The following is a 22,529-nucleotide window of genomic DNA, read 5'->3' as shown; positions in this document are numbered from 1 at the left end:
TGGGTTTGGAGGTTTCAAATGCTCAAGCCAAATCCAGTATCACTGTCTTCCTGCTGCTTGCTGATCCAAATGCAGAACTCAGCTCCTCCAGCACCATGTCTGCCTGTGCACTGCCATGCTTCCTACCATGATAGTAGACTAATCCTCTGAAACTGTAAGCCAGTCCCAATGAAATGTTTTCCTTATTAAGAGTTACCGTGATCATGGGTTCCATCTCAGTAACAGAAACTCTAACATGGGAGCCCTCAAACAACCCAGCCTCTTGCCAATAAGTGGCTGTCCACAACTGATGACATGGTCCTATTATTGAAGATGACACCTTCATAACTCATTGCATGTGGAGAAATAGAGATACTGCCTACCTAGAGCCTTCACCCCTATGGACTAATAATATGCATGTTACTAGAAGGTGCTCTGCATGCTACCAAAGGAGAAAGGTAGATATTAACCCAGCTATAAACCCTTTGATCCACAACAGTGGCCTGCCTGCAAGATACACTGATGCAAAAGTGACACAAAATTTGTGGGAGTAACCAACCAATATTTGATCAGATTTAGGGCCAGCTCCATGAATTGGAACCCATACCCAATTCTGCTTGGGTGGCCAAAAACCTGAGATTAGATAGGTCAGGGATCTTGGGGAAAACCAAATACTACTGTTCTGCTAAAGCAATGGTTCTCAACCTACCTAATGCTGCAACAGTTCCTTATGTTGTGGTGACTCCAGCCCATAAAATTATCTTCATTGCTACTTCATAATTGTAATAATTCTACTGATATGAATCATAATATAAATAGCTGAATCTAGGATATATGATATGGGCTTCCTATGAAAGGGTCATTCAACTCCCAAAGTAGTTGCAACCCTGTACCAGGCTTTTTCTTTTAGGCCAGCAACCAGTTCCCCGATTATGGCATGAGGACTTAATATTAGTTATGAATTCTCAGCCTTATGTTCATTTCTTGCTAGCTTTTATAATTTAACCTGTTTCTCTTTATCTACTTTTTGCCCCAGGACTTTTTACCTTTCTTTCCTTCTGTATGTCCTACTCTGTCTAGCTGGCTGGCAGCTGCCTGACTATCTGGCCTTGGGCATTTCCCTCTTTTTCTCCCTCATACTCTTCTCCTTCTCTCCTCTCTCTCCCCTCCTATTATTTCTGCTCATAGCCCAAGTTATCTCTCTCTTGCATAACTATTGACCATCAAGCTTTTTATAGACCAATCAGGTGCCTAAGGCAGGCTAAATGCAACACATCTTTACATAAATTTAAGAAATGCAGCACAAATCAGAGAAACATCACCCTTTACAATAGCTGCAATTAACATAAAATATCTTTGGGTCACTCTAACCAAACAAGTTAAAGACCCGTATATCAAGAACTTTAAGTCTTTGATGAAAGAAACTAAAGAAGACATCAGAAAATGCCAAGATCTCTCATGCTGTTGGATAGGTAGGCTTAACATAGTAAAAATGGCAATTTTACTGAAAGCAATCTGCAGATTCGATGAAATACTCACCAAAATCCCAGAAAAATTCTTCACAGACCTTGAAAGAACAATACTCAACTTCATATGAAAAACAAAAAACCCAGGATAGACAAAATGATCCCATACAATAAAGGAACTTATGGAGGTGTCACCATACCTGTCTTCAAACTTTACTATACAGCTATAATAATTAGAACAGCTTGGTATTGGCAGAAAAACAGATAGGTGGACCAATAAAATTGAATCAAAGACCCAGATATTGATCCACACACCTATGAATACCTGAGTTTTTGACAAATTAGCTAAAATTATATAATGGAAAAAAGAAAGCATCTTCAACAAATGGTGCTGGCATAACTGGCTGTCGGCATGTAGAAGGATGAAAATAGATCCATATCTATCCCCATGCACAAAACTCAAGTACAAATGGATCAAAGACCTCAGCATACCTCCTATAAGACAAAGTGGGAACTAGTCTTGAATGCATTGACAGAGGAGACCACTTCCTAAATATAACACCAGTAGCATGGATACTGAGAGCAACAATGAATAAATGGGACCTCCTGAAACTGAAAAGCTATAGCCAAGAACATGGCCATTCTGACAGGTGTAAGATGGTACCATGTTGTCAACTGAACTCAGCATAACAAGATGCAACAAGATTAGGAAACTGCATGAGGCAACCCATTAAGAGGAAAAGGGTCCCAAGAACAGGCACAAGAGTCACTTCCACCATTAGGAGCTTCCCCAAACCCCAAGATAAACAACCACAGCATGCATGCAGAGGACCTAGCACAGACCCGTGCAGGCTCCATGATTTCCATTCCAGCCCTATGAACTCAGCTTATTCGATTCTGTGGGCCCCTCTGGCCCCTGCAGTCCTTCCTCCACTCTTCAGCAGGGTTCTCCAAGATCCACCTAATGTTTGGGTGTTGGTCTCTGCATCTGCTCCCAGCAACTGGTAGATGAAGCCTCTTTGATGATGATTGAGCCAGGCACAGATCTGTGAGTATGGCAGAATATTATTTAAGTGACTATTTTTTTGGGAGGGGGTCAGTCATATTTGGTTCTACCCTAGGTCATTTAGCCATTCATCTTCCAGTTCCTAGCAATCCAGTGTCAGGCATGGGCTTCTTCTTGTGGCATTGTCTGCAGGTTAGACCAGTCATTGGTTGGCCATTACCACAAGCTCTGAGTCACTATTGCCCTATCACATCTTGTAGCCAGGGCAGGTGTGGTTTTCGGATGATTATAAGTCTAGGTGCCAATTTCTGGGTTTGTCTTTGATGCACGTGTGTTTTGTCCCTTGGTCCCTGTTTTCTCTTTGGTTTTCTGGCCTGTGATTGAGCTGGAGTTTCCATGTTAGTTGTATGCAGGAGTTCTGGTGGCCTTCATGGTCCCTGATTCATCAGGGAGTGTCCAGCTTATTTGGAGGGTGGTACAAGGTGACTAGAAGGGGAGGAGCAATTAGGGATAGTATTCAGGGGGGCACAGAGAAAGTGGAGGAAGTCTCTGTGTGGGCAGCCTACTGATGGTCAGTGTGGTCTCTGGTCCAGCAGGGAGTCTCCACATGAGTTGCAGGATGGGGTGTGGTGATAAGGAGGGAAGGGGCATTGGGGGAAACCAAAGAGTGGAAGCGGTTCACCAGTAGGCAGCCTTCCTTGTCTTCTGGCAGGTGTGGCCTGTGTTTGAGCAATGGGTATCTGTCCAAGACAATCAAGAGAGGGAAGACCTGTGGGTGGGTGGTCTTCATGTTCTTCTGGCAGGCATGGTGTGTAGTTGGATAGGGGATGTTTGCCTGAGGGAATTATGAGAGTAGGAGAGATCCCAGAGCTGCTGGCCTACCTATCTTCTGGCAGGCATGGCCTGTGGTTGCACAGCAGGGTGTTTGTTTGAGGGGGTGGAGAGAATGGGGAGGCCTGCAGGCAGGCAGCCTAGCTGGTCTTCCTGTAGGCATGGCCTGTAGTTGGGCAGCAGTAATCTGCCCAAGAGAATTGGAGCGGGGAAGGGGAAAGTTAGCAGGCTGTCTTGTAGGAGCAGGAAAGATAGTAATGAGGACAGTGCTGACTGTGGGGGGCCAGCTCAAGAGATATCATAAGGGAACAATATCTACAAGGATAGATACCATTCTTCCAGTGTTTTGGAAAAAGGTGGCTTCTTTTTGTCCTTGTCCTAAGAATCTGCCTGAGGCTAAATTGAAGAGTTTTGGGCTAATGTCATTGGCTGAGGAGATCACAGAAATAGAACAGTAAGTAAGATACTAGCAAAAAATGATCTAATTTAGTTTATTTATTGTGAAAATTTGAGAGCACTCTTATTATGAATTGGCCAGGCTGTACGTGTCCATCCTCCTGCCTCCATATCCTAAGTGCTATAATTACAGATGTGCTAAATAGCATGCTGAGCAATTTTTTTTAAAATAAAAGTATTATTTAGAGGTTTATTCTAAGAATAATTTTAAAATGAGTTAATTCTCCTGTTTAGGACTTATTGGGTAATGTTTTGAAATATTTCTGTTGTCCCTGCTTGTAGATGTTGTTCACAGAGTACAAAGCCAGGTGTACTAGGGTAAGTTGAGAGTCATTTGGTGGTGGTCGTGATGGTAGTGTGTGTGTGTGTGTGTGTGTGTGTGTGTGTGTGTGTGTGTGTGGTTAGCATGTATTGAAAGAGGAACATCTCTCATCTCAAATGAATAAAAGAACATTTATTCTGGTGAGTGATCACGGCCACCAAGCACAGCTTTATGTTTTCCTAAATACCATGTCCCAATGAGGTAACAATTTTATGAAATTTTTATAGTAAAAAAGCAAAGTGTCATGAATGAAGACATTTAAAACTCATTGATGGAAACTTCAGATAGCTTGGTCTTAGCAGAGCAGGGCAGCCTGGGTTGTAGCCCTCAGATACTATAGAATGACACTCTTAGCTTTCAGATTGATACTTCTGGTAGCTCAGAAGATTGCATCTGACAGCCACAAGGATTCAGGCTGGACAGAGGTCAGAAAAGGGAGAGCAAGAAGGAGGCTGCAGACAGCCTGAGATAAACATGAAGGAGGCTCTTGACCGGAGACATTCTGACAGCCCCTTTGACTGCTCTCCACTCAAATTTGTCTCTGGGGACAGGTAGGCAGACTTGACATGGGGATCCATTGTGATTCCCAGGGTTGACAGCAAAATAACAGCCACAATGGGACTGAGACACATTTTGGGGTGTATGCCCCTCACAGTGAGCTCATGAAGAGCAAAGATGGGAATTTCCAGCAGCTGTTGGAGTCATTTTACTCCAGGGACATTTCCCTGTTTTTCTGTGTCAGCAGCATCAACTGTTGTTTTTACTCAGCTAAGTGAAGCAGAAAAAAATGAGTCCTGACTTTGTTTTAGATAGAATCTGCTCTAGACAAATCTTTCTGATCGGTACACCTCAGGCTTTCATGTGCTGTTTCCTTTGGACTTCATTTGGTTTTCAACTGGGGATTCATTTCATTTGGAGTAGCTGGCACTTGGTGGCTGGCTTTGTCTTTCAGAGTTCTTCTGAACGATATCGGGTATCACTGTAAACTAGAGAAACACAGTGGCCATGGTGGTAAGGGAAGAGAGAACTCTGAAGCGCTGGGAACCTGACCAGTGTTCCTTGTGTGGATGCTCTCAGGGCTGAGCCTTTGGTGTAGAATAAGTCACTGCTGTACTCCTCCCCAAGGAAGACTATTTCCCTTCTTAGCGCTCCTTAGCTGCCTGTAGTTCTTTCTTAGAGTTGGGTTGTCCTGGGCTTCCCCAGTCAATTTTGGCATGTCTGTTATTGTCCTCGTTCATCTTAGGCGGTGATGTTTGTGAAACTTTATGGAGATAGCTTCTGGCTTAGAAAATCCCATATCCTCTGGCTTTTAGAAGTTTTTCAGGCCTCCCTTCCACAGTGATCCATGAGTCCTAGGTGTGGGGTTGTTTCATAGATGTATGCATGCCCTGGGAATGGACTCCAGAACTCTGCATTTGATTAGTTATAGTTTTCTGTAATTGTCTGTCCATTGCTAAAGTAAGTTTGCTTGCTGAGGGGTGAGGACTGCACTTATGTGTGGATATTAGGACAAATATTTAGAATGTAGTTAGGGATATACTGGCTTAGTAAAGCCAAGGTTTTAAGTTCTCCTCCAAGATCCATGACTGCACCTAGCTTTGGATAGTTGACTAGGTTTCCAGACTAGGCATGATTTCCCTCTTCTCAAGTAGCTCTTTAGACCAATTAGAAAGTTGTTGGCTACCACCTCAGTATTCATGGAAGGCAACCATTTTTAAAAGTTAAAAAAAAATGTAAAAAGGGGTATAGCTGATATGCTAACACTGAAAACAAAATGATACAAAATATTTGACACCAACTACAATAGACATAAAAAGAATGAAAGAAAAATGAGAATAAAGCACTAGGCAAGGAGTAGAAACAATAAATATGATATATATTAATCATTTTCTTTCAACAGTCACCCCCACGTATCAATGGTCTCAGTGAATGAATTAAAAGATTTCCAGAGAGTATGTAAAGATGAAACACAATTATCTACATGACATCTCTTTATAAGTTTACCGGTTGGTTGATGGGTTGATTAATTAACTGATTGCTAAGCTGGAGTTTAGTCCTTTGTGGATATTAGGCAAACACTATACCACTGGGATATATTACCTAATCCAAGAAATCACAGAGACATATAAGATTAATGTGTGGAGAAATATAGTCATGTTAGCTCTGACCTGAACAAAACAGGAACTTATGTTTGGATTTTAGACACTGCAAGCGACAAAGCAAGGAAAATATCCCAGGATAAAATTCTACATAAGGACAAAGGGGTCAATTTTACAATAATTCTTCACACACACACCTCAAACCAATCATACAATGCAAATCAAAGATATTACACACTCCTCTTAAGTTCACGTGGAACAAATAGTCAGACTCCATTGTAGGCAATAAAAAACAGTTTGCCAAATAAAAAATAAAAATTATGTAATGCTCTTAGACCACAATGGAATTAAACTTAAAATAGCAACTGAGAAATTTCCAAATACATAGAAATTAAGTGTCCCAATAACACATGAACCAAAGTTGAACTTCAAAAGAAACGCAGAAGTGTTTTGAAGTGAGTAAGAATTCAATTTATCCCCAGGTGGTGGTGTTGCACACCTTTAATCCCGGCACTTGGGAGGCAAATGCAGGTGGAGCTCAGTGAGTCTGAGGCAAGCCTGGTCTACAAAGTGAGTTCCAGAATAATCAGAGCTACACAGAGAAATCTTGTCTGGAAAAACCAAAAACAGACAAATAAACAAACCAAAAACTTATCAAAATTTGTGGAATGCAGTTAAAATACTGTTAATTGAGACATTTATATCATCAAATGCAAGTGTAAAAAAGAAAGATCCAGTAGAAAAAGATAACCTGGTTTTAAATGACCAAAGAGCTCTATATGTACCTCAGCAAAACACACACACACACACACACACACACACACACACACACACACACAGAGCAAATGAGCACATGAAACATGGCCACACCATATCCTATCAGGAAAACACAAATCAAATAAGAGCATGACATAACTCCAACATCTATTAGAATGGTGACAGTCCAGAACATGGCCACACTAAACGTCCATAAGCATGTAGAGGACAGGAGCTCTTATTCATTCCTGGCAGACTTGCAAAATGTGACAATCACTTCAGAACATAATTTAGCAATTTCTTGTAAAGTCGAGCACTTGTGAAACCTTCATGCTACATGTTCTTTCTCTGGAAGCCTTTGAATTCTGAGTCACCATCTCCCATTTCTGAATCCTAGGATGAGCAGGCATTTCCCATGTTGTATACAGAGAAGTTTCTGGAGGACCATAAAACTACACCTCACACACTTGCACATACAGGAGATAGGGGAGGGAAGCTATCTGACTCAGCTGTAGCTAGACGCTGGGCAGCCTGAGCTTCCCACATTATCGTACATCTGGCTTTTTGAAAAAGAAAAGGGCATTTCCTCCTTGTGCTGATGTTGGAGATTTCTTCCTGTACTTCAGATATATAATAGGATTGAGTGGCCATCCTTTACAATACCTCAAGCCACCATCTATCATCCAACATGAATCTAGCAGCAAAAATCGGCACACTGCTCATCGTGACCTTATCCCTTCTCATCTCCGTGGAGGGTGAGTTTCCACCGTGGGAGTGGAGGGAGGTCTTAAGGTGCTATTATCTAAATCACTGTCCTCCAGGCACACTCAGGCATTGCAGCTCAAATCTGAAGACTGAGGTTCTAAGCATTAGGGAGATCATGTGATATGCTAACCAAGAAGAAAATAGAAGAATCACAGAGAAACAGGACAGCAATTTTCAGACATTCCAGATTTTGAAATTTTATTCATAGGTTTCAACTTTATTTCCCCCTTTCTTGAAACACTGCTGTCTGTGTCTACTCAACACTCCTCCGTCCCTTTCTTTTCTCCTATGACTCCTCCATGTATCGAGCAGGTGTTTGGTCAGCACGGATTTCAATATATATATATATATATATATGTGTGTGTGTGTGTGTGTGTGTGTGTGTGTGTGTGTATATATATATATATAAAGTTTTTCTTATTTTATATATTGTTCCCAGTTACCTCTCCCTGCTTCCTCCCATGCCTCCCGATCCCCCTTCTATCCCATTCACCCCCAACCCTACTCCACAAGGAGGGTGAGGCCTTCCAGGAGGGATTATCAAAATCTGTCAAGTCATTTGGAGTAGGGTCTAGGCCCTCCCTACTGCCTCTAGGCCAAGGGAGTATCCTCCATGGGGAATGTGCTCCCAAAGTCCTTTTGTGCACCAGGGATACATCCTGGTTGCACTGTCAGAGGTTCCTTAGACTGCCCAGCCCTTCTAACTGAGACCCATGTTCAGGGGGTCTGAGTTGGTCCAATGCTTGTTTCCCAGCTATCAGTCTGGGGACCCATTAGCTCCCCCTTGTTCAGGTCAGCTGTCTCTGTGGGTTTCTGCAGCCTGGTCTTGACCCCTTTTGTTATCATTCCTCCCTCTTTGCAACTGGATTCCAGGAGTTTGGCTCAGTGTTTAGCTGTGGGTGTCTTCTTCTGTTTCCATCAGCTACTAGATGAGGGCTCTATGAAGACATATAAGTTAGTTATCAATCTCATTATCAGGGAAGGGCATTTAAGGTAGCCTCTCCACCGTTGCACAGATTGTTGGTTGGGGTCATCCTTGTAGGTCTGTGGACATTTCTCTAGAGTCAGTTTTCTCTTCAAACCTATAATGGCTCCCTCATTTATGGTATCCCCCCCCCCCGCTCTCATCTATTTGTCCCCTGACTCAATCTTCCTGGTCCCACATGTTCTCCTCCCCTTCTCTTTCTCCTAACTCCCTGTCCACTCACTGTCTCCGCCTCCCAATATGCTCAGGAGATCTTGTTCCTTTCCCCTTCTATGAGGGACCTTGTATGAATCTCTTAGATTCCTTATACCATGTTCCTCTTTTTTGTGACTGGGTTACCTCACTCAGGATAGTTTCTTCAAGTTCCATCCACTTGCCTGGGAATTTCAAGATTCCATTGTTTTTTTCTGCTGAGTAGTATTCCATTGTGTAAATGTACTACATCTTCTTTATCCGTTCTTCAGCTGAGGAGCATCTAGGTTGCTTCCAGGTTCTTGCTGTTACAAATAATGCTGCTATGAACATAGTTGAACAGATATCTTTATTGCATGGATGTGGATCTTTTGGTTATATGCCTAAGAGTGGAATTGCCGGGTCCTGTGGTAGACTGATTCCCATTTTCCTGAGGAACCGCCAAATGGCTGTATGAGTTTGCACTCCCACCAGCAGTGGAGGAGTGTTCCCCTTTCTCCACATCCTCTCCAGCATAAATTGTCTTTGGTGTTTCTAATTTTCGCTATTCTGGTAGGAGTAAGATGGTATCTCAGAGTTGTTTTGATTTGCATTTCCCTGCTGGCTAAGGATGTTGAGCAGTTTCTTAAGTGTCTTTCAGCCATTTTGGATTCCTCTATTGAGATTTCTCTCTTCAATTCTGTACCCCATTTTTTAATGGGGTTATTTGGTATTTTGGTGTCTAGTTTCTTGAGTTCATGGTATATTTTGGAGATCGGCCCTCTGTCAGATGTGGGGTTGGTGAAGATCTTTTCTCATTCTGTGGGCTGCCATTTGGTGTTGTCAGCTGTGTCCTTTGCCTGACAGAAGCTTTTCAGTCTGAGGAGGTCCCATTTATTAATTGTTGATCTCAGTGTCTGTGCTACTGCTGTTATGTTTAGGAAGCGGTCTCCTGTATTAATTTGTTCAAGGGTACCTCCCACTTTCTCTTCTAAGAGGTTCAGTGTGGCTGGATTTATGTTGACTTAAGTTTTGTGCATGGCGATAGACATGGGTTTATCCACAGTCTTCTACACACCATCATCCAGTTGTGCCAGCACCAGATTTTGAAGATGCTTTCCTCTTTCCATTGTATAATTTTAGCTGTTTTGTCAAAAACCAGGTGTAGGTAGGTGTGTGGGTTAATATCAGGATTTTTGATTTGATTCCATTGGTCTACCTGTGTAATTTTGTGCCAATACCAAGCTTTTTTTCAGGACTATAACTATAGCAGAGCTTGAAGTCAGGGATGGTGATGACTTCTGAAGTTTTTTTAATGTACAGAGTTGTTTAGGCTATTCTGGGTTTTTGTTTTTCCATCTAAAGTTGAATGTTATCCTTTCAAGGTCTGTGAAGAACTTTGCCAGTATTTGGATGGGGATTGCACTGAATCTGTAGATTGCTTTTGGCAAGATTGCCATTTTTACTATGTTTATCCTATCTATCCAAGAGCATGGGAAATCTTTCCATTTTCTGGTATCTTCTTTAATTTCTTTCTTTAAAGACACAAAGTTCTTGATATATAGGTCTTTCACTTGTTTGGTTAGCATTACCCCAAGATATTTTATGCTGTTTGTGGTAAAGGGTGATGCTTCTCTGATTTCTTTCTCATCTCCTTTATTGTCTGTATATAGTAGGGCTATTGATTTTTTTGAGTTAATCTTCTATTCTGCTAATTTTTGAAGGTGTTTATCAGCTGTAGGAGTTCCCTGGTAGAGTTTTTTGGGTCACTTATGTAAACTATCATATCATCTGCAAATAGTGAGAGTTTGACTTCTTCCTTTCCAATTTGTATCCCCTTGATCTCCTTTTGTTGTTTTATTGTTCTAGCTAGAACTTCAAGTACAGTATTGAAGAGATATGGAGAGGGCATCCTTGTCTTGTTCCTGATTTTAGAGGAATCACCTTAAGCTTCTCTCCATTCAGTTTGATGTTGGCTGTTGTTTTACTGTATAGTGCTTTTAATGTTTATGTTTAGGTATGTTCCGGGTATGTTCCTAGTATCCCTTTATCATGAAAGGGTGTTAGATTTTGTCAAAGGGTTTTTCAGCATCTAGTGAGATGATCATGTGGTTTTTCTTTTTCAGTTTGATTATATGGTGGATCACATTGTTAGATTTTCATATGTTGAACCATCCCTGCATCCCTGGGATGAAGTGTACTTGTTAAGTTGGATGATTTCTCTGATGTGTTCTTGGATTCGATTTGCCAGTATTTTATTGAGTATTTTTTGTATTAATGTTCGTGAGGGATATTGGTCTGTAGTTCTCTTTCTTAGTTGTATATTTGTGTGGTTTGGGTACCAAGGAAATTGTGGCCTCATAAAAAGAGTTCCGTAATTTACCTTCTGCTTTTATTGTGTGGAACAATCTGAGGAGTATTGGTATTAGCTCTTCTTTGAATTTCTGGTAGAATTCTGCACTGAAGCCATCTGGCCCTGTTTTTTATTTTGTCTTTTTTTTTTTTTTTTTTGGTTGGGAGGCTTTTGATGATTGCTTCTATTTCATTAGGGGTTATAGGTCTATTTCAATTGCTTTATCTGCTTTTGATTTAATTTTGGTAAGTAATAGCTATCTAGAAATTTGTCCATTTCCTTTGAATTTTCGAAGTTTGTGGAGGTTTTCAAAGTATGACCTGAAAATTCTCTGAATTTCCTCAGTGTCCATTGATATGTCCCCCTTTTCATTTCCGATTTTGTTGATTTGCATGTTCTTTCTCTGCTTCTTGGTTAGTTTGGATAAAGGTTTGTCTATTTTGTTGATTTTCCTTAAAAACCAAGTCTTTTTTTTTTACATTCTTTGTATTGTTTTCCTAGTTTCTACTTTATTCATTTCAGCCCTAAAATTGATTATTTCCTTGGCATCCACTCCTCTGGGGTTAGTTTGCTTCTTTTTGTTCTATGGCTTTCAGTTATGCTGTTAATTCTCTAATGTGATTATGCTCTGTTTTCTTCATATGGGTACTTAGTGCAATGACCTTTCCTCATAGCACTGTTTCAAACTGTCCCATGAGTTTGGGTATGTTGTTTCTTCATTCTCATTGATTTCTAGGAAATCTTTAATTTCTTTATTTCTTCCTTGACCCAGAAATGGTGCAATTGTTCAGTTTCCATGAGTTTGTAGGGTTTCCGAGACTTGTGTTGTTGTTGAATTCCAACTTTAAAGCATGATGGTCTGATAAGATACAGGGGGCTATTGCAATTTTTTTTTTTTTTGTATCTGTTGAGGTTTGTTATGTTGCCTAGTATGTGGTTGATTTTAGAGAAGGTTCCATGTGGAGCAGAGAAGAATGTATATTCTTTTGTATTTGGATGGAATATTCTATAGATGTCTGTTAAATGCAATTGAGACATAACTTCTGTTAGTGCTTTTGCCTCTTTGTTAAGTTTCTGTCTGGTAGTCCTGTCTAGTGGTGAGAGTGGGGTGTTGAAGTCTCCAACTATGAGTGTTTGAGGTTTTATATGGGCTTTGAGTTTTAGTAGTGTTTCTTTTATGAATGTGGGTGCCTTTGTATTTGAGGCATAGATGTTCAGAATTGAGACTTTGTACTGATGGACTCCTCCTGTGATGAATATGAAATGACCCTCTTCATCTTTTTTGATTGATTTTGGTTTGAAGTCTAACTTGTTAGCTTCACCTGCTTGCTTCTTGGTTCCATTTGATTGAATCTTTTCCCAACCCATTACCCTAAGGAACGTCTGTCTTTGAAGCTTAGATGTGTTTCTTGTATTTAGCAGAAGGATGGATTCTGTCTTTGTATCCATTCTGTTACCCTGTGTCTTTTTATAGGTGAGTTAAGATTGTTAATGTTGAGGGAAAGTAAGGACCATTGGTTGTTAATCCTCTTTTGTTTTAGATTTGTTGTAGGCAGTGGTATTGTGAGTATATTTGCCCTACTTTTTCTTTCTGGTGAAGTGGGATTATCTATTGTCTATGTTTTTGTGAGTGTAGTTAGCTTCCTTTGGTTGGAGTTTTCTTTCCAGAACATTCTGTAGGGCTGGATTTGTCGATATGTATTGTGAAAAATCTGGCTTTGTCCTTGAATATCTTGTTTTCTCCTTCTATAGTGATTGAGAGTTTTGCTGGGTGTAGTAGCCTGGGCTGGCATTCGTGGACACTTAGTATTTATAGAACATCCATCCAGAACTTTCTGGCCTTGAGAGTTTCCATGGAGAAGTCGGGTGTAATTTTGATAGGTTTGCCTTTATATATTATCTGGCCTTTTCCCTTCACTGTTCTCAATATTCTTTCTTTATTCTCTGTGTTATTTGTTTTGATTGTTATGTGTCGAGGGGACTTTTTTTTTTTTTCAGCTATTTGGTGTTCATTATGCTTCTTGTACTTTCATGGGCATGTTCGTATTCAGATTGGGAAAGTTTTCTTCAATGATTTTATTATATATGTTTTCTGCACCTTTGAACTGGGCTTCTTAGCCTTCTTCTATGCCTATTATTCTTAGGTTTGGCTTTTTCACAGTGTCCCACATTTGCTGGATGTTTTGTGTTAAGGATTTGTTGAATTTAAGATTTTCTTTGGTCGATGAATCTATTTCCTCTAGTTTGTCTTCAGCAGCTGAGATTCTCTCTTCGCTTTTTTGTTTTCTGTTGGTTATGCTTGCATCTGTAGTTCCTGATCATTTATTCCATTTTTCTATGTCCAGCATTCCTTCAGTTTGTGTTTGTTTTCTTTATTGTCTCTATTTGCAGTTTTCAGGTCTTGAACTGTTTGAGTTGTTTCCTTAATCTGTTTGATTGTTTTTTTTTCTTTGCTTTCCTTACTTTCTTTAAGAGATTTGTTCATTTCTTGCATTTTTTTGCTTGGTCTTTTCCTCTATTTCTTCCATTTCGTTAAGGGATTTTCTCATATCATCTTTGATGGCCTCTATCATTTTTATGAAGTTATTTTATAAGTCGTTCTCTTGCTTCATCTGCTTTGGTGTGTTCAGGTCTAGTAGGTATGGAGTCCCTAGATTCTGTTGGTGTCATACTGGTATTTCTATTGTTGGGTGTTTTCTTGTATTGCCATCTTCCAATTGCTTCTTCCAGTGGGTGCAGGTGGAGTCCTCTCTCTCTACAGTTCTCTCCTTGTGGGTGTAGGTGGATCTGGAGTTTGATGTTTGTAACTCTTGGAGGTCTCTCCAGCAGAGGGCAGGGGATGGGTCCCAAAGAGCAGGTGAGTTTGACTTCAAGGTGGTCCTTTGTGGATAGATGGGTCCAGTATGCTCTATCCTGGTTTCAGGCCACTTTGGCCCCTGTCTCCACCCCCCAATGGGTGTGGTCAGTGCCACAGATGAGGACAAAGTGAATATCTTACTACAGGGCTCATACCCGCAGTCTGGTCTAATGCTAACCCCGAGCAGTGGGCCCAGCAGGACCAAGGGTGAGGGGAAGGCAGGCTCTGGGTGGTATATGGGCCAGAGCACTGGGACTGTACCACTCAGGGCAAGGTTATAGGGGGGAGCGAGATAGGGGGCTAACCCAGGGAGTTCCCAGGGAAGGGAGTGTGTGTGTGTCTTTGTGTGTGTGTATGTGTGTGTGCGTGTGTGTGTGTGTGTGTGTGTGTGTGTGTGTTCATTTGGCCTGAACTATTCCCAGACTCACCACTGGCAGAGGGCAGGTGATGGTGCCCAAAAGTCATCAGCGACCTTTATTTACCTCTTTATGAACCTCAGGCTCACAAAGCTCAATACTGCTCACATAGACCCCCTTCCACTCCCAAGGCTCTACATACCACGTATAGCTAAAAATAGCTCCTCAGGCAGATCTCTGCTGAGCCTCGGTCTTACACTAGTGAATGCATACTCTGCTTCAGACTCAGCCTTGACACATAGCTTTCCCTCATGACTAAATGAAAATTAATGACGAATCCCCACTATTTCTACTTATTAAATGTATCCTAGGCACAGTGGACATTTGTATTTTGTCTCCCTTTGATACTAATAAATGATAAAACACAAAAGTATTACAGAAAATATAGTACTCTTTGCCAAACAAGGAACTCAAAAACCCTGAGTTCTTAAAAGAAAAGACCATATGAATTTAAAATAAAACAAAGAGAGTTTGCCAGGGAGGAAAGGTTAGGGAAAAATGATGAAGTTGTATTGTAATCTTAAATAATCAACAACAATAATAATAACAACAAAGTAAACAGCTAAAAATGAAAACATTCCTTTAAGAAGAAAAGTCAACTTATATCCTGGAGCAATGTTGCTAATATCCCTCATATACAATGAATTGTTAAAAAATAAAATAAAATAAAAAACTCACTAAAATCCATAAAAGAAATAAGTTAAAGACATAAATTTCATCATAAACTAAATACAAGCATCTATTAAGTATACAAAAATGTGCTTTATATTCCTCCTAACAAAGTAAGAGAAGTACAAATTAAAAGAACTCATCAGGTTGTCAACAATCAGATACTTAAAAACATGATAAAGTGTCCCAGTTTTAGTGGGTTAAGACTTGTCTATGTAATGATAACCAGAGTATATATACATCCATTTCCTGTATATTGCATTTTAGCAAACTATATTCAAACTAACAAATATGCTTTTAAGCCAGTGATTCTGGTTATATGAAATTATCTTACAGATACAATCAAACACAAATGAAATTATAATGATTTCATTATATTTCAGTGAATAGTGTTCAACATTATTTTTGCAAATGATATTAAAAGTACAAATAAATGTGAGGAATTGATTATAGCATCCTACAAAGCTACAATGAAATATTTTGCTTATATCATACATTGTTCAAAAGAAATCAAAGTCCAGATTGTATAGTGTATAGCCATCTCTCTGTATTATGAAAGGGACTCACTCCAGGTCCTCTCCTGATGCCAAATCCATGAATATTCAAGTCCCTGTTATAAAATTTTGCACTATGTTTGCCCCTAACCTTTGCTTTCAATCATCCTTACTTATAAGTGGACAAGCTCTCTGGTCATTCAAAGGCAATTAGATTTGTCAATAGAGATTATGAGCAACATTTGTGAAAGTAGTCTTAGTGGAACCGGGAGTATAGAATTAACCTACAGCCTTATATCTTGATAATTAACTCAAGTCCTTGAGGAGTTCTGCCTTAGCCCAATGGAATGTCTGTTATACTCATACTGCATTGTACAATCTATCATATATACATACATACATACATACATACATACATACATACATATATATATATCCAAGTGTGGATATGGGTTTCTCAAGGCAGAGTCTCAACAAATTGTTTTTGAGACAGGTATATATAGGAATAAGTGGCTGTCATGCCATTCTCCAAAGGTTTCCCAAAGCTCAGAGGGTGTAGTTTACAACAAAGTTAAAAGTTTAAAGAGTTTTCTTTTGTAAATGATGATGTAGTCTGGATTACCAGGGATGTTGTTTCCACTTTGGTATGGGAGGAGAACATGAGACCCATAGGATCTGGTATATGGGACCCTACAATAGACCATGCAATGTAGAAGAGCAGCAATTAGGATCTACTACATAATTCCTTTGATATACACTGGTGTCCTTTCTGCAAGGTATGCTAGGTCAATGGTTATGCAAAGCTTGTGCGTGGGAGTAACCAGCCAATATCGGAGTTGACTTCAGATTCCACTTCCCAAAATGGAACTCATACCTGACACTGCTTGGATGACCAAGAACCTGAGACTAGATAGCCTGGGTACTCAGAATAAAACCAAATAGTACCATTCTAAAACAAAGAAACAAACAAAATCTGTAGTAATAAAATTACTCCTCATGACATTCTGCTAAACTCACAGATGAGTGCCTTGCTCATCTATTAGCAAGTAAGCTTACTCCTGCACCAGATATGAACAAATACAGAGATCCGAATATAGACAGATATTGCACACAAAGTGAGAGACCTTGAAATACTAAACTCTCCCCTCAGGGCAAAATGTATGACAAAATACATAAAAGTCAGAAGGGATGAAGGACATCAACAAAATGAGGCCCTATAAATCAACATGAGCAAAGCTCATGTGGACTCACAGAGACTGAGGAGCAAGCGTGGGGCCCGCACAAGTCTGCACCAGGCTGTTTGTGTATATATTATTGCTTCCAGTTAAGTGTGCTTATGGGATTCTTGAGTGTGAGAATAAGTGGGCCTCTGCTTCTTGTGCCTTCTCTTGGGCTCGTTTCCTGTTTGTTAGTGTTTTGTCCAGATTCTTTGGGAATTTCACATCATGCATAGTAATCCCACTCATTTCTCCTCCTCCTCTGCAGGTTCCAGAACTCAGCCTAATATTTGGTTGTGGGTCTCTGCATCTGCCTCCATCAGTTACTGGACTCTTCTCTGATGACAATTGGGTCAGGCACCAATCTGGTCATAGGAGATGGTCAGTTTTGGTTACTTATCCGCTATTGTTGGGAATCTAAACGGAGGTGCTCCTGATAGATTCCTGAGAAATTCCCCTGTGCAAAGCATCCACCTGACCCAAACTGCCTATTTAATGAGAGACAAAATGGATATGGATGGGAGAGGAGGTGGGGAAAAACTGGGAGGAGTAGAGAAAGGGGAAATCTTTTTTTTTTTTTTTTTTAATATTTTTGGTTTTTTTTGAGACAGGGTTTTTCTGTGCAGCCCTGGCTGTCCTAGAACTAGCTCTGTAGACCAGGCTGGCCTTGAACTCACAGAGATTTGCTCCCTCTGCCTTCCAAGTGCTGGAATTAGAGGTATATGTTTTCATTACCCATCAAGAGGTGACATCTTCTCAGGATATATTTATATGAAAAAACTCCTATTTTCAATACAAGAAAATAACAAAATAAAAATTTGTATATCTTATTTTATGCAAAGAAAAAGATCCAAGGTATTAATTAAAAAGAAAATACTTTCTGTGCCTTTAATCTGTGTTTCTTCTCCTTCCTCTATTCCTATTATTTGTAGATTTGGTCATTTCATGGTGTCCTGGATTTTCTGTGCCTGATTTATTTATTTTAGATTTAATATTTTCCTTGACTGAAGTACTCATTTCCTGTCTCTTGCCTTCAGTGATGAGATGCTGTCTTCCATCACTGGTATCTGTTGGTGATTCTTGCCTCTGTGGTTCCTGTTAGTGTTTCTACATTTTTGCTTCCAGTTTTTCCTCAGTTTTGGTTTTCTTTATTGATTCTATTTCCACTTTCATGTCTTGAACTGCTTATTTTATTTCACTTTTTTTCCATAGTCTTTATGGAGGGATTCCTCCCCCCATATCCTCTTAGAGTTCCTTTTTGAATTCCTTCTCTTGTGCTTCAGGTATATTACGTTTCTAAGAGCCCACAGTAGTAGGATTGCCTGTCTCCAGTAGAAATATATTGTTATACCCACTATTGATTGTGTTTTTATGTTGGTGTCTAGTCTGTGTTTGGGATGGCTGTAATTCTAGGTGCTGGTATCTGGCCTTGTATTTGTTGGGGAGGTTCCAACGAGACCCTGTTGGTGTATTGCCTGTTAAAAATGCTTCTGAGATCCTGTCAGCTGTGGCCACTGGTGGTCCAGGGATGAACATATTTCTCGGTATCAGGAGCTGACATTAAAGAACAAGGATGGGCTAGAAGGTGGGGGAAGGTCTGCAGGATGGAGGAAACTGGATTGCCACCAGGATCTGCACACATACACCCCTGGGAATGAGGGCAGAGAGGACAGATGTCAATACCAGGTGTTCTGCTGCAAGCTAGAGATACAGCTGGGGGACTGAAATTGTAGGACAGAGGGACAGTAACATTACCTACCTGGATTCTGGGCTGTCAGGACTGGAGTGTTTCCGGGGTGTGTCTCTTGGAGTTGGTGGCTGAGACAAAGGGATGGAGTAGTGGAGAAAGGCTGTAGGATCTTAAGAATTTTGAAGGCAAATTCCAAAATGGAACTTTTTTAGTATTGAAGTTTTCAAAGATCATTAAAATAAATGTTAGTGTGTGAGCTTTATTTTTTATATTGGTTGAGAATTTTGTACATGTGTATGAATTTTTATGAAACCACCTCCTTCCCTCTCCTTCATTTTCTTTCCCATCTAATCCCATCATTTTTTCCCTCCCAACTGTATGTGCTGTGTATTTAAATCACAGAATCCACACAATACTGACTATTTGGGCAAGAGTGTAATACCATTTACTGGAGCATGGATATATTCTTGTGGATCCCCATGCCTGAATTAAAAGAACTGCCCCCCTCTTCCATAAATTGTCAATAACTTCTCTTTTAGGACTGGAACTTCATGATCATTCCTGTCTTCCATGACAGGAATTTGAACATCTTAATCTTGTACATGCAGGTAGAACCTCTGTGAGTTCATGTGTGCAAAGACACTGGCATGTCTGACAAATTGTGTTTTGCTGCTGACATCCACTATCCATGGCTTGCAAGCTTTCTATCACTTCTGTGATGACCTCAGAGCCTTGCTGGGTAACAGGTTGATACAGCTGTAACACTGAGCTGAGCACCCACAGTCTCTTATTCTCTGTGTGTTGACCAGTTCCGTGTTTCTGTACTAATGATCATTCATTGAAAAAGCAAACTTCTCTGACAAGGGTTGGGTGATACACTAATTTATTGGTAGAAATATAATTTAGGGGCAGTTTATTACTATGTTCATTTAGCAGAACGATAAAATTGGGTTCTCCCTAAAACCTATAATCCAGTCAGTCACAGGGTATTTGCTTGGATAATAATAATAGTACTAGGCATGAATTCTATCTTAAGGAGTGGGCCTTATGTCCAATCAGAAAATGGCATATATCTCTGCTGGTTTCTGCTCTTAGGATCCCACTGCAAGGGGAGGGTACTTCCTGCTGCTCCTGCCAGGCCTTCTTTGCTGGTGGGCTCCCAGCAAGGTGAGATCCTGCTAAGTGGTAGAGCTGGTGGGCAGACATTTGATTTCCACAGTGTCTTATGCTTTGGGGAAATGAACAGCAGGAGATAGGGCCTGACTGTGTTTGGATGTGATCTCTAAGTCTTTCATTCTCATACCCACACATTACCTTTGCCTCCTTGCCTCTAATGTGACCACAATTGTCCTTTTTATCTTCCTCCTATTTCTTACTTTCCTGGTTCTGGTCCTTCCTCAAGTTCCTTGTCTTTTTCTTCCTCATTTCCCCTCCTTCCTACTGCAACATTTTCAATTTCTCCAGCTTAATTGTTCATGGTCCTAAATGTAGGTTGAAAGTTGGGTTGTCCAGTTCTTGATAAGACGACACAATGAGAAAAATGGGAGGATTTACCTGAACGTGTGTGGTTGGCTCCGGTGGCCCTTTTCTGACCAGACCCACAGCCTGGAGAGATTCAGGTCAGGAGTCTTCCGAGGCTCTGTTTCCTGACACCAGTAGATATGATAAGTATGTGTGTTGTAATTTTCATCCTTACAGCCTGTCCATTAGCAGGATTTGGGTTGTTCTGAAGTCATCCCTTTTCAGAGTCCTCCAAGAGTCAGCATAATGAGGGTCAGCATAACAGTCCCCGCAGCCATTAACTCTTCTTCAGGTCCACAGGCATGATGCTTGAAGCTGACCCTGAACAAACCTCTTACACTTGGTTTTGCCTTCTCAGCTGTGCTGTGTGTCAAGTGTGAATTTGTCAATTCTTCCAAGATTTGTGAGACACAGTCAAGATACTGTGCTACTAAAAAAGGTCAGAAGTGTCTCTTATGGGTAGCCACTTCAGGTATGTGATTTCTTGAAGTTGTCAGAGTGATCATGCTTATTCTTGAGGGATGCAGCCTTCCCCAGATTCGTGGGCAAAAACAGAGTGTGGGAGAATGTGTAGGAAAGGGCTCTCCACTTTTGGTATTAGTTGCCAATAATGGTAGGTGAGAAAAAAATCAGTTAAGATAAAAAAATACTTTTTTGAAGGTTCTCAGGCCTTTCTAGGTGAATATAATCAGGGATGAATGGATTTGTATACTAAATTCTATGAATAGGATACTCTGTGTAAATTTACCAGATGAATGATTAGCCTGGGACCTTGAATTTCCTCCCTGAAAAAGTCACTGATTCCTTCCAAAATATTTACGTTTTTCTCTTGCCTGTCTTCCTCTGCAGGTGAATCTCTCAGTTATGGGGCCCAGGCATGCTGGGAACATTGCAGTAATGTTACCACTATGAAGGGAAGTTTGAAAATGCAACTTACATGTTGTGATTCCCATTCTTTATGTAACAAGCTCTAAGGCCTGGTCCTTTCTTGGCTTGTTCTTCTTAGGTAAGCCCTTATCCCTTCCCTGAACTCTTGTAGCCTCACAACACTGGATCTTCAATGTCCATCACTGCCGAGACCCTGACACCTGCCTTTACTTAGCATCAGGTGTTGATATTTTGACAGTGGATTTGCCTCTCTCTGTTTCCAGGATACCGGTTCCCTTCCTTTTCTCCCTATATCCTCTCAGCATCAACTGACATATTGCATATTCTTCCCCTCCTCTCCTGATTGTTACCTTTTACAACCTATGTGTCCTAGCTGGCAAATGCTGTGATTAGGGGCTGGTTTCCCTGTGACTATGACAGACCTGACACCTACCTTTAATGGAGCTTCATCAGGGATGCCTTTTCTGCCAGGCTGAGCAGCGGACAAGAGCCCCAGCATCTTACTGCATGCTTGTGCAGCAGACACAAGGCATGTGTTAGGTAGCTTCTCCCTGCTGGGACCAGAGTAAGACAATGAAAGGAGGAGGGATCCATTCATCTCTTATTTCAGAGGTTTCCTCCACCATGGTGGAGGATGCACTAGAACAGAGCTTTTAACCTCATGGCCAATGGGAAGCACAGCCGAGTAAAACAGGATGGAATCAAGGAAGGATACAGCTCCCAAAGAAACATGCCAGGTTATGCACTTCCTCCATCCAGACTCCCCAAGAAAATTCTCCCATCTTTTAACACCTGTCAAATGTCAAAATGCATCATTAGATCAGACACCTCATATGCTAATCATCTCAGGAAATGTCCTCACAGGCTCACCCAGAGGTGTGCTGTGGGATCCTTCAGACATCCCCAGTGCCCTACAGTGACTAGGATGAGACATCCCAGGTGAAGGTGCTTCTGCACCACAGCGTTCATCTCCACTGTCAGTTCACTCAGGTGTGGGCTTCACTGTCCTTCTGGAAAGTTCTGCTGTCTAGCTTTACTTTTAGTATATTCTAAAGCTTTTGAAGATGAGGGGGTTTGGAATATTTATTTTCATATTTTCCGTAGATTTTATGTTTAACCTAGGAAATGTAGACAGCACTGTCCAAAGAGATCACTACTAGTGATCCCATCCTTAAGGCACAGCTTGTTTATGTGTCCAGGTGGATGTTTCAAAGGTTTAGAATGATGACTAGGTCACAATGTGTGCTTGTATGCATTAAAACATATTTCTTTTAAAATATTAAAACATAAAAATATTTGTTACAAATATTGAAACATTATTTTTTTCAGAGCTGCTTATTGAGTCATAGTCCTGGAGCATGTCATCAAGCCTTCTTCTGACCCATATCTCCAGCCCCACACCTTGCTTCCTACATAATATACCTTATGATATCGTATACCTTACCTTCCTATTCTATATGTATACTTCTGTTTTTTGTTGGTTGTTCTGCAGTGCAATGTATGCCTTATGATATTGTTTTTACTGCTCAATATGCTTTCTTAGGTTATGTTTAACTAAATTTGTCTTACACTTATTTTTGTTTGTTTG

General features: G+C 40.6%; 1 protein-coding gene across 1 annotated transcript; it reads left to right on the top strand.

Moving 5' to 3' along the window:
* Window positions 1-7,603: 7,603 nt before the first annotated feature.
* On the top strand, window positions 7,604-21,027 carry LOC127231364 (prostate and testis expressed protein 14). The gene is made up of 3 exons (XM_051196904.1): window positions 7,604-7,670; window positions 20,412-20,525; window positions 20,903-21,027. The coding sequence occupies exons 1-3, from the start codon at window positions 7,604-7,606 to the stop codon at window positions 21,025-21,027; spliced, it is 306 nt and encodes a 101-aa protein (XP_051052861.1).
* The last annotated feature ends 1,502 nt before the right edge of the window (window positions 21,028-22,529 follow it).

Source organism: Phodopus roborovskii, unplaced genomic scaffold (assembly GCF_943737965.1).
Source record: "Phodopus roborovskii unplaced genomic scaffold, PHOROB, whole genome shotgun sequence".
NCBI lineage: Eukaryota > Metazoa > Chordata > Mammalia > Rodentia > Cricetidae > Phodopus > Phodopus roborovskii.
The sequence above is the reverse complement of the archived record's forward strand: the minus strand, read 5'-3'. Positions and strand labels throughout refer to the sequence as shown.

Bases quoted from the DNA above. Each gene is read 5' to 3' on its own strand.
- LOC127231364 (XM_051196904.1), top strand. From the start codon at position 7,604: ATGAATCTAGCAGCAAAAATCGGCACACTGCTCATCGTGACCTTATCC. The intron at 7,671-20,411 runs GTGAGTTTCCAC...TTGCCTTCTCAG, and splicing joins CCTTCTCATCTCCGTGGAGG to CTGTGCTGTGTGTCAAGTGT. The intron at 20,526-20,902 runs GTATGTGATTTC...CTTCCTCTGCAG, and splicing joins CTTATGGGTAGCCACTTCAG to GTGAATCTCTCAGTTATGGG.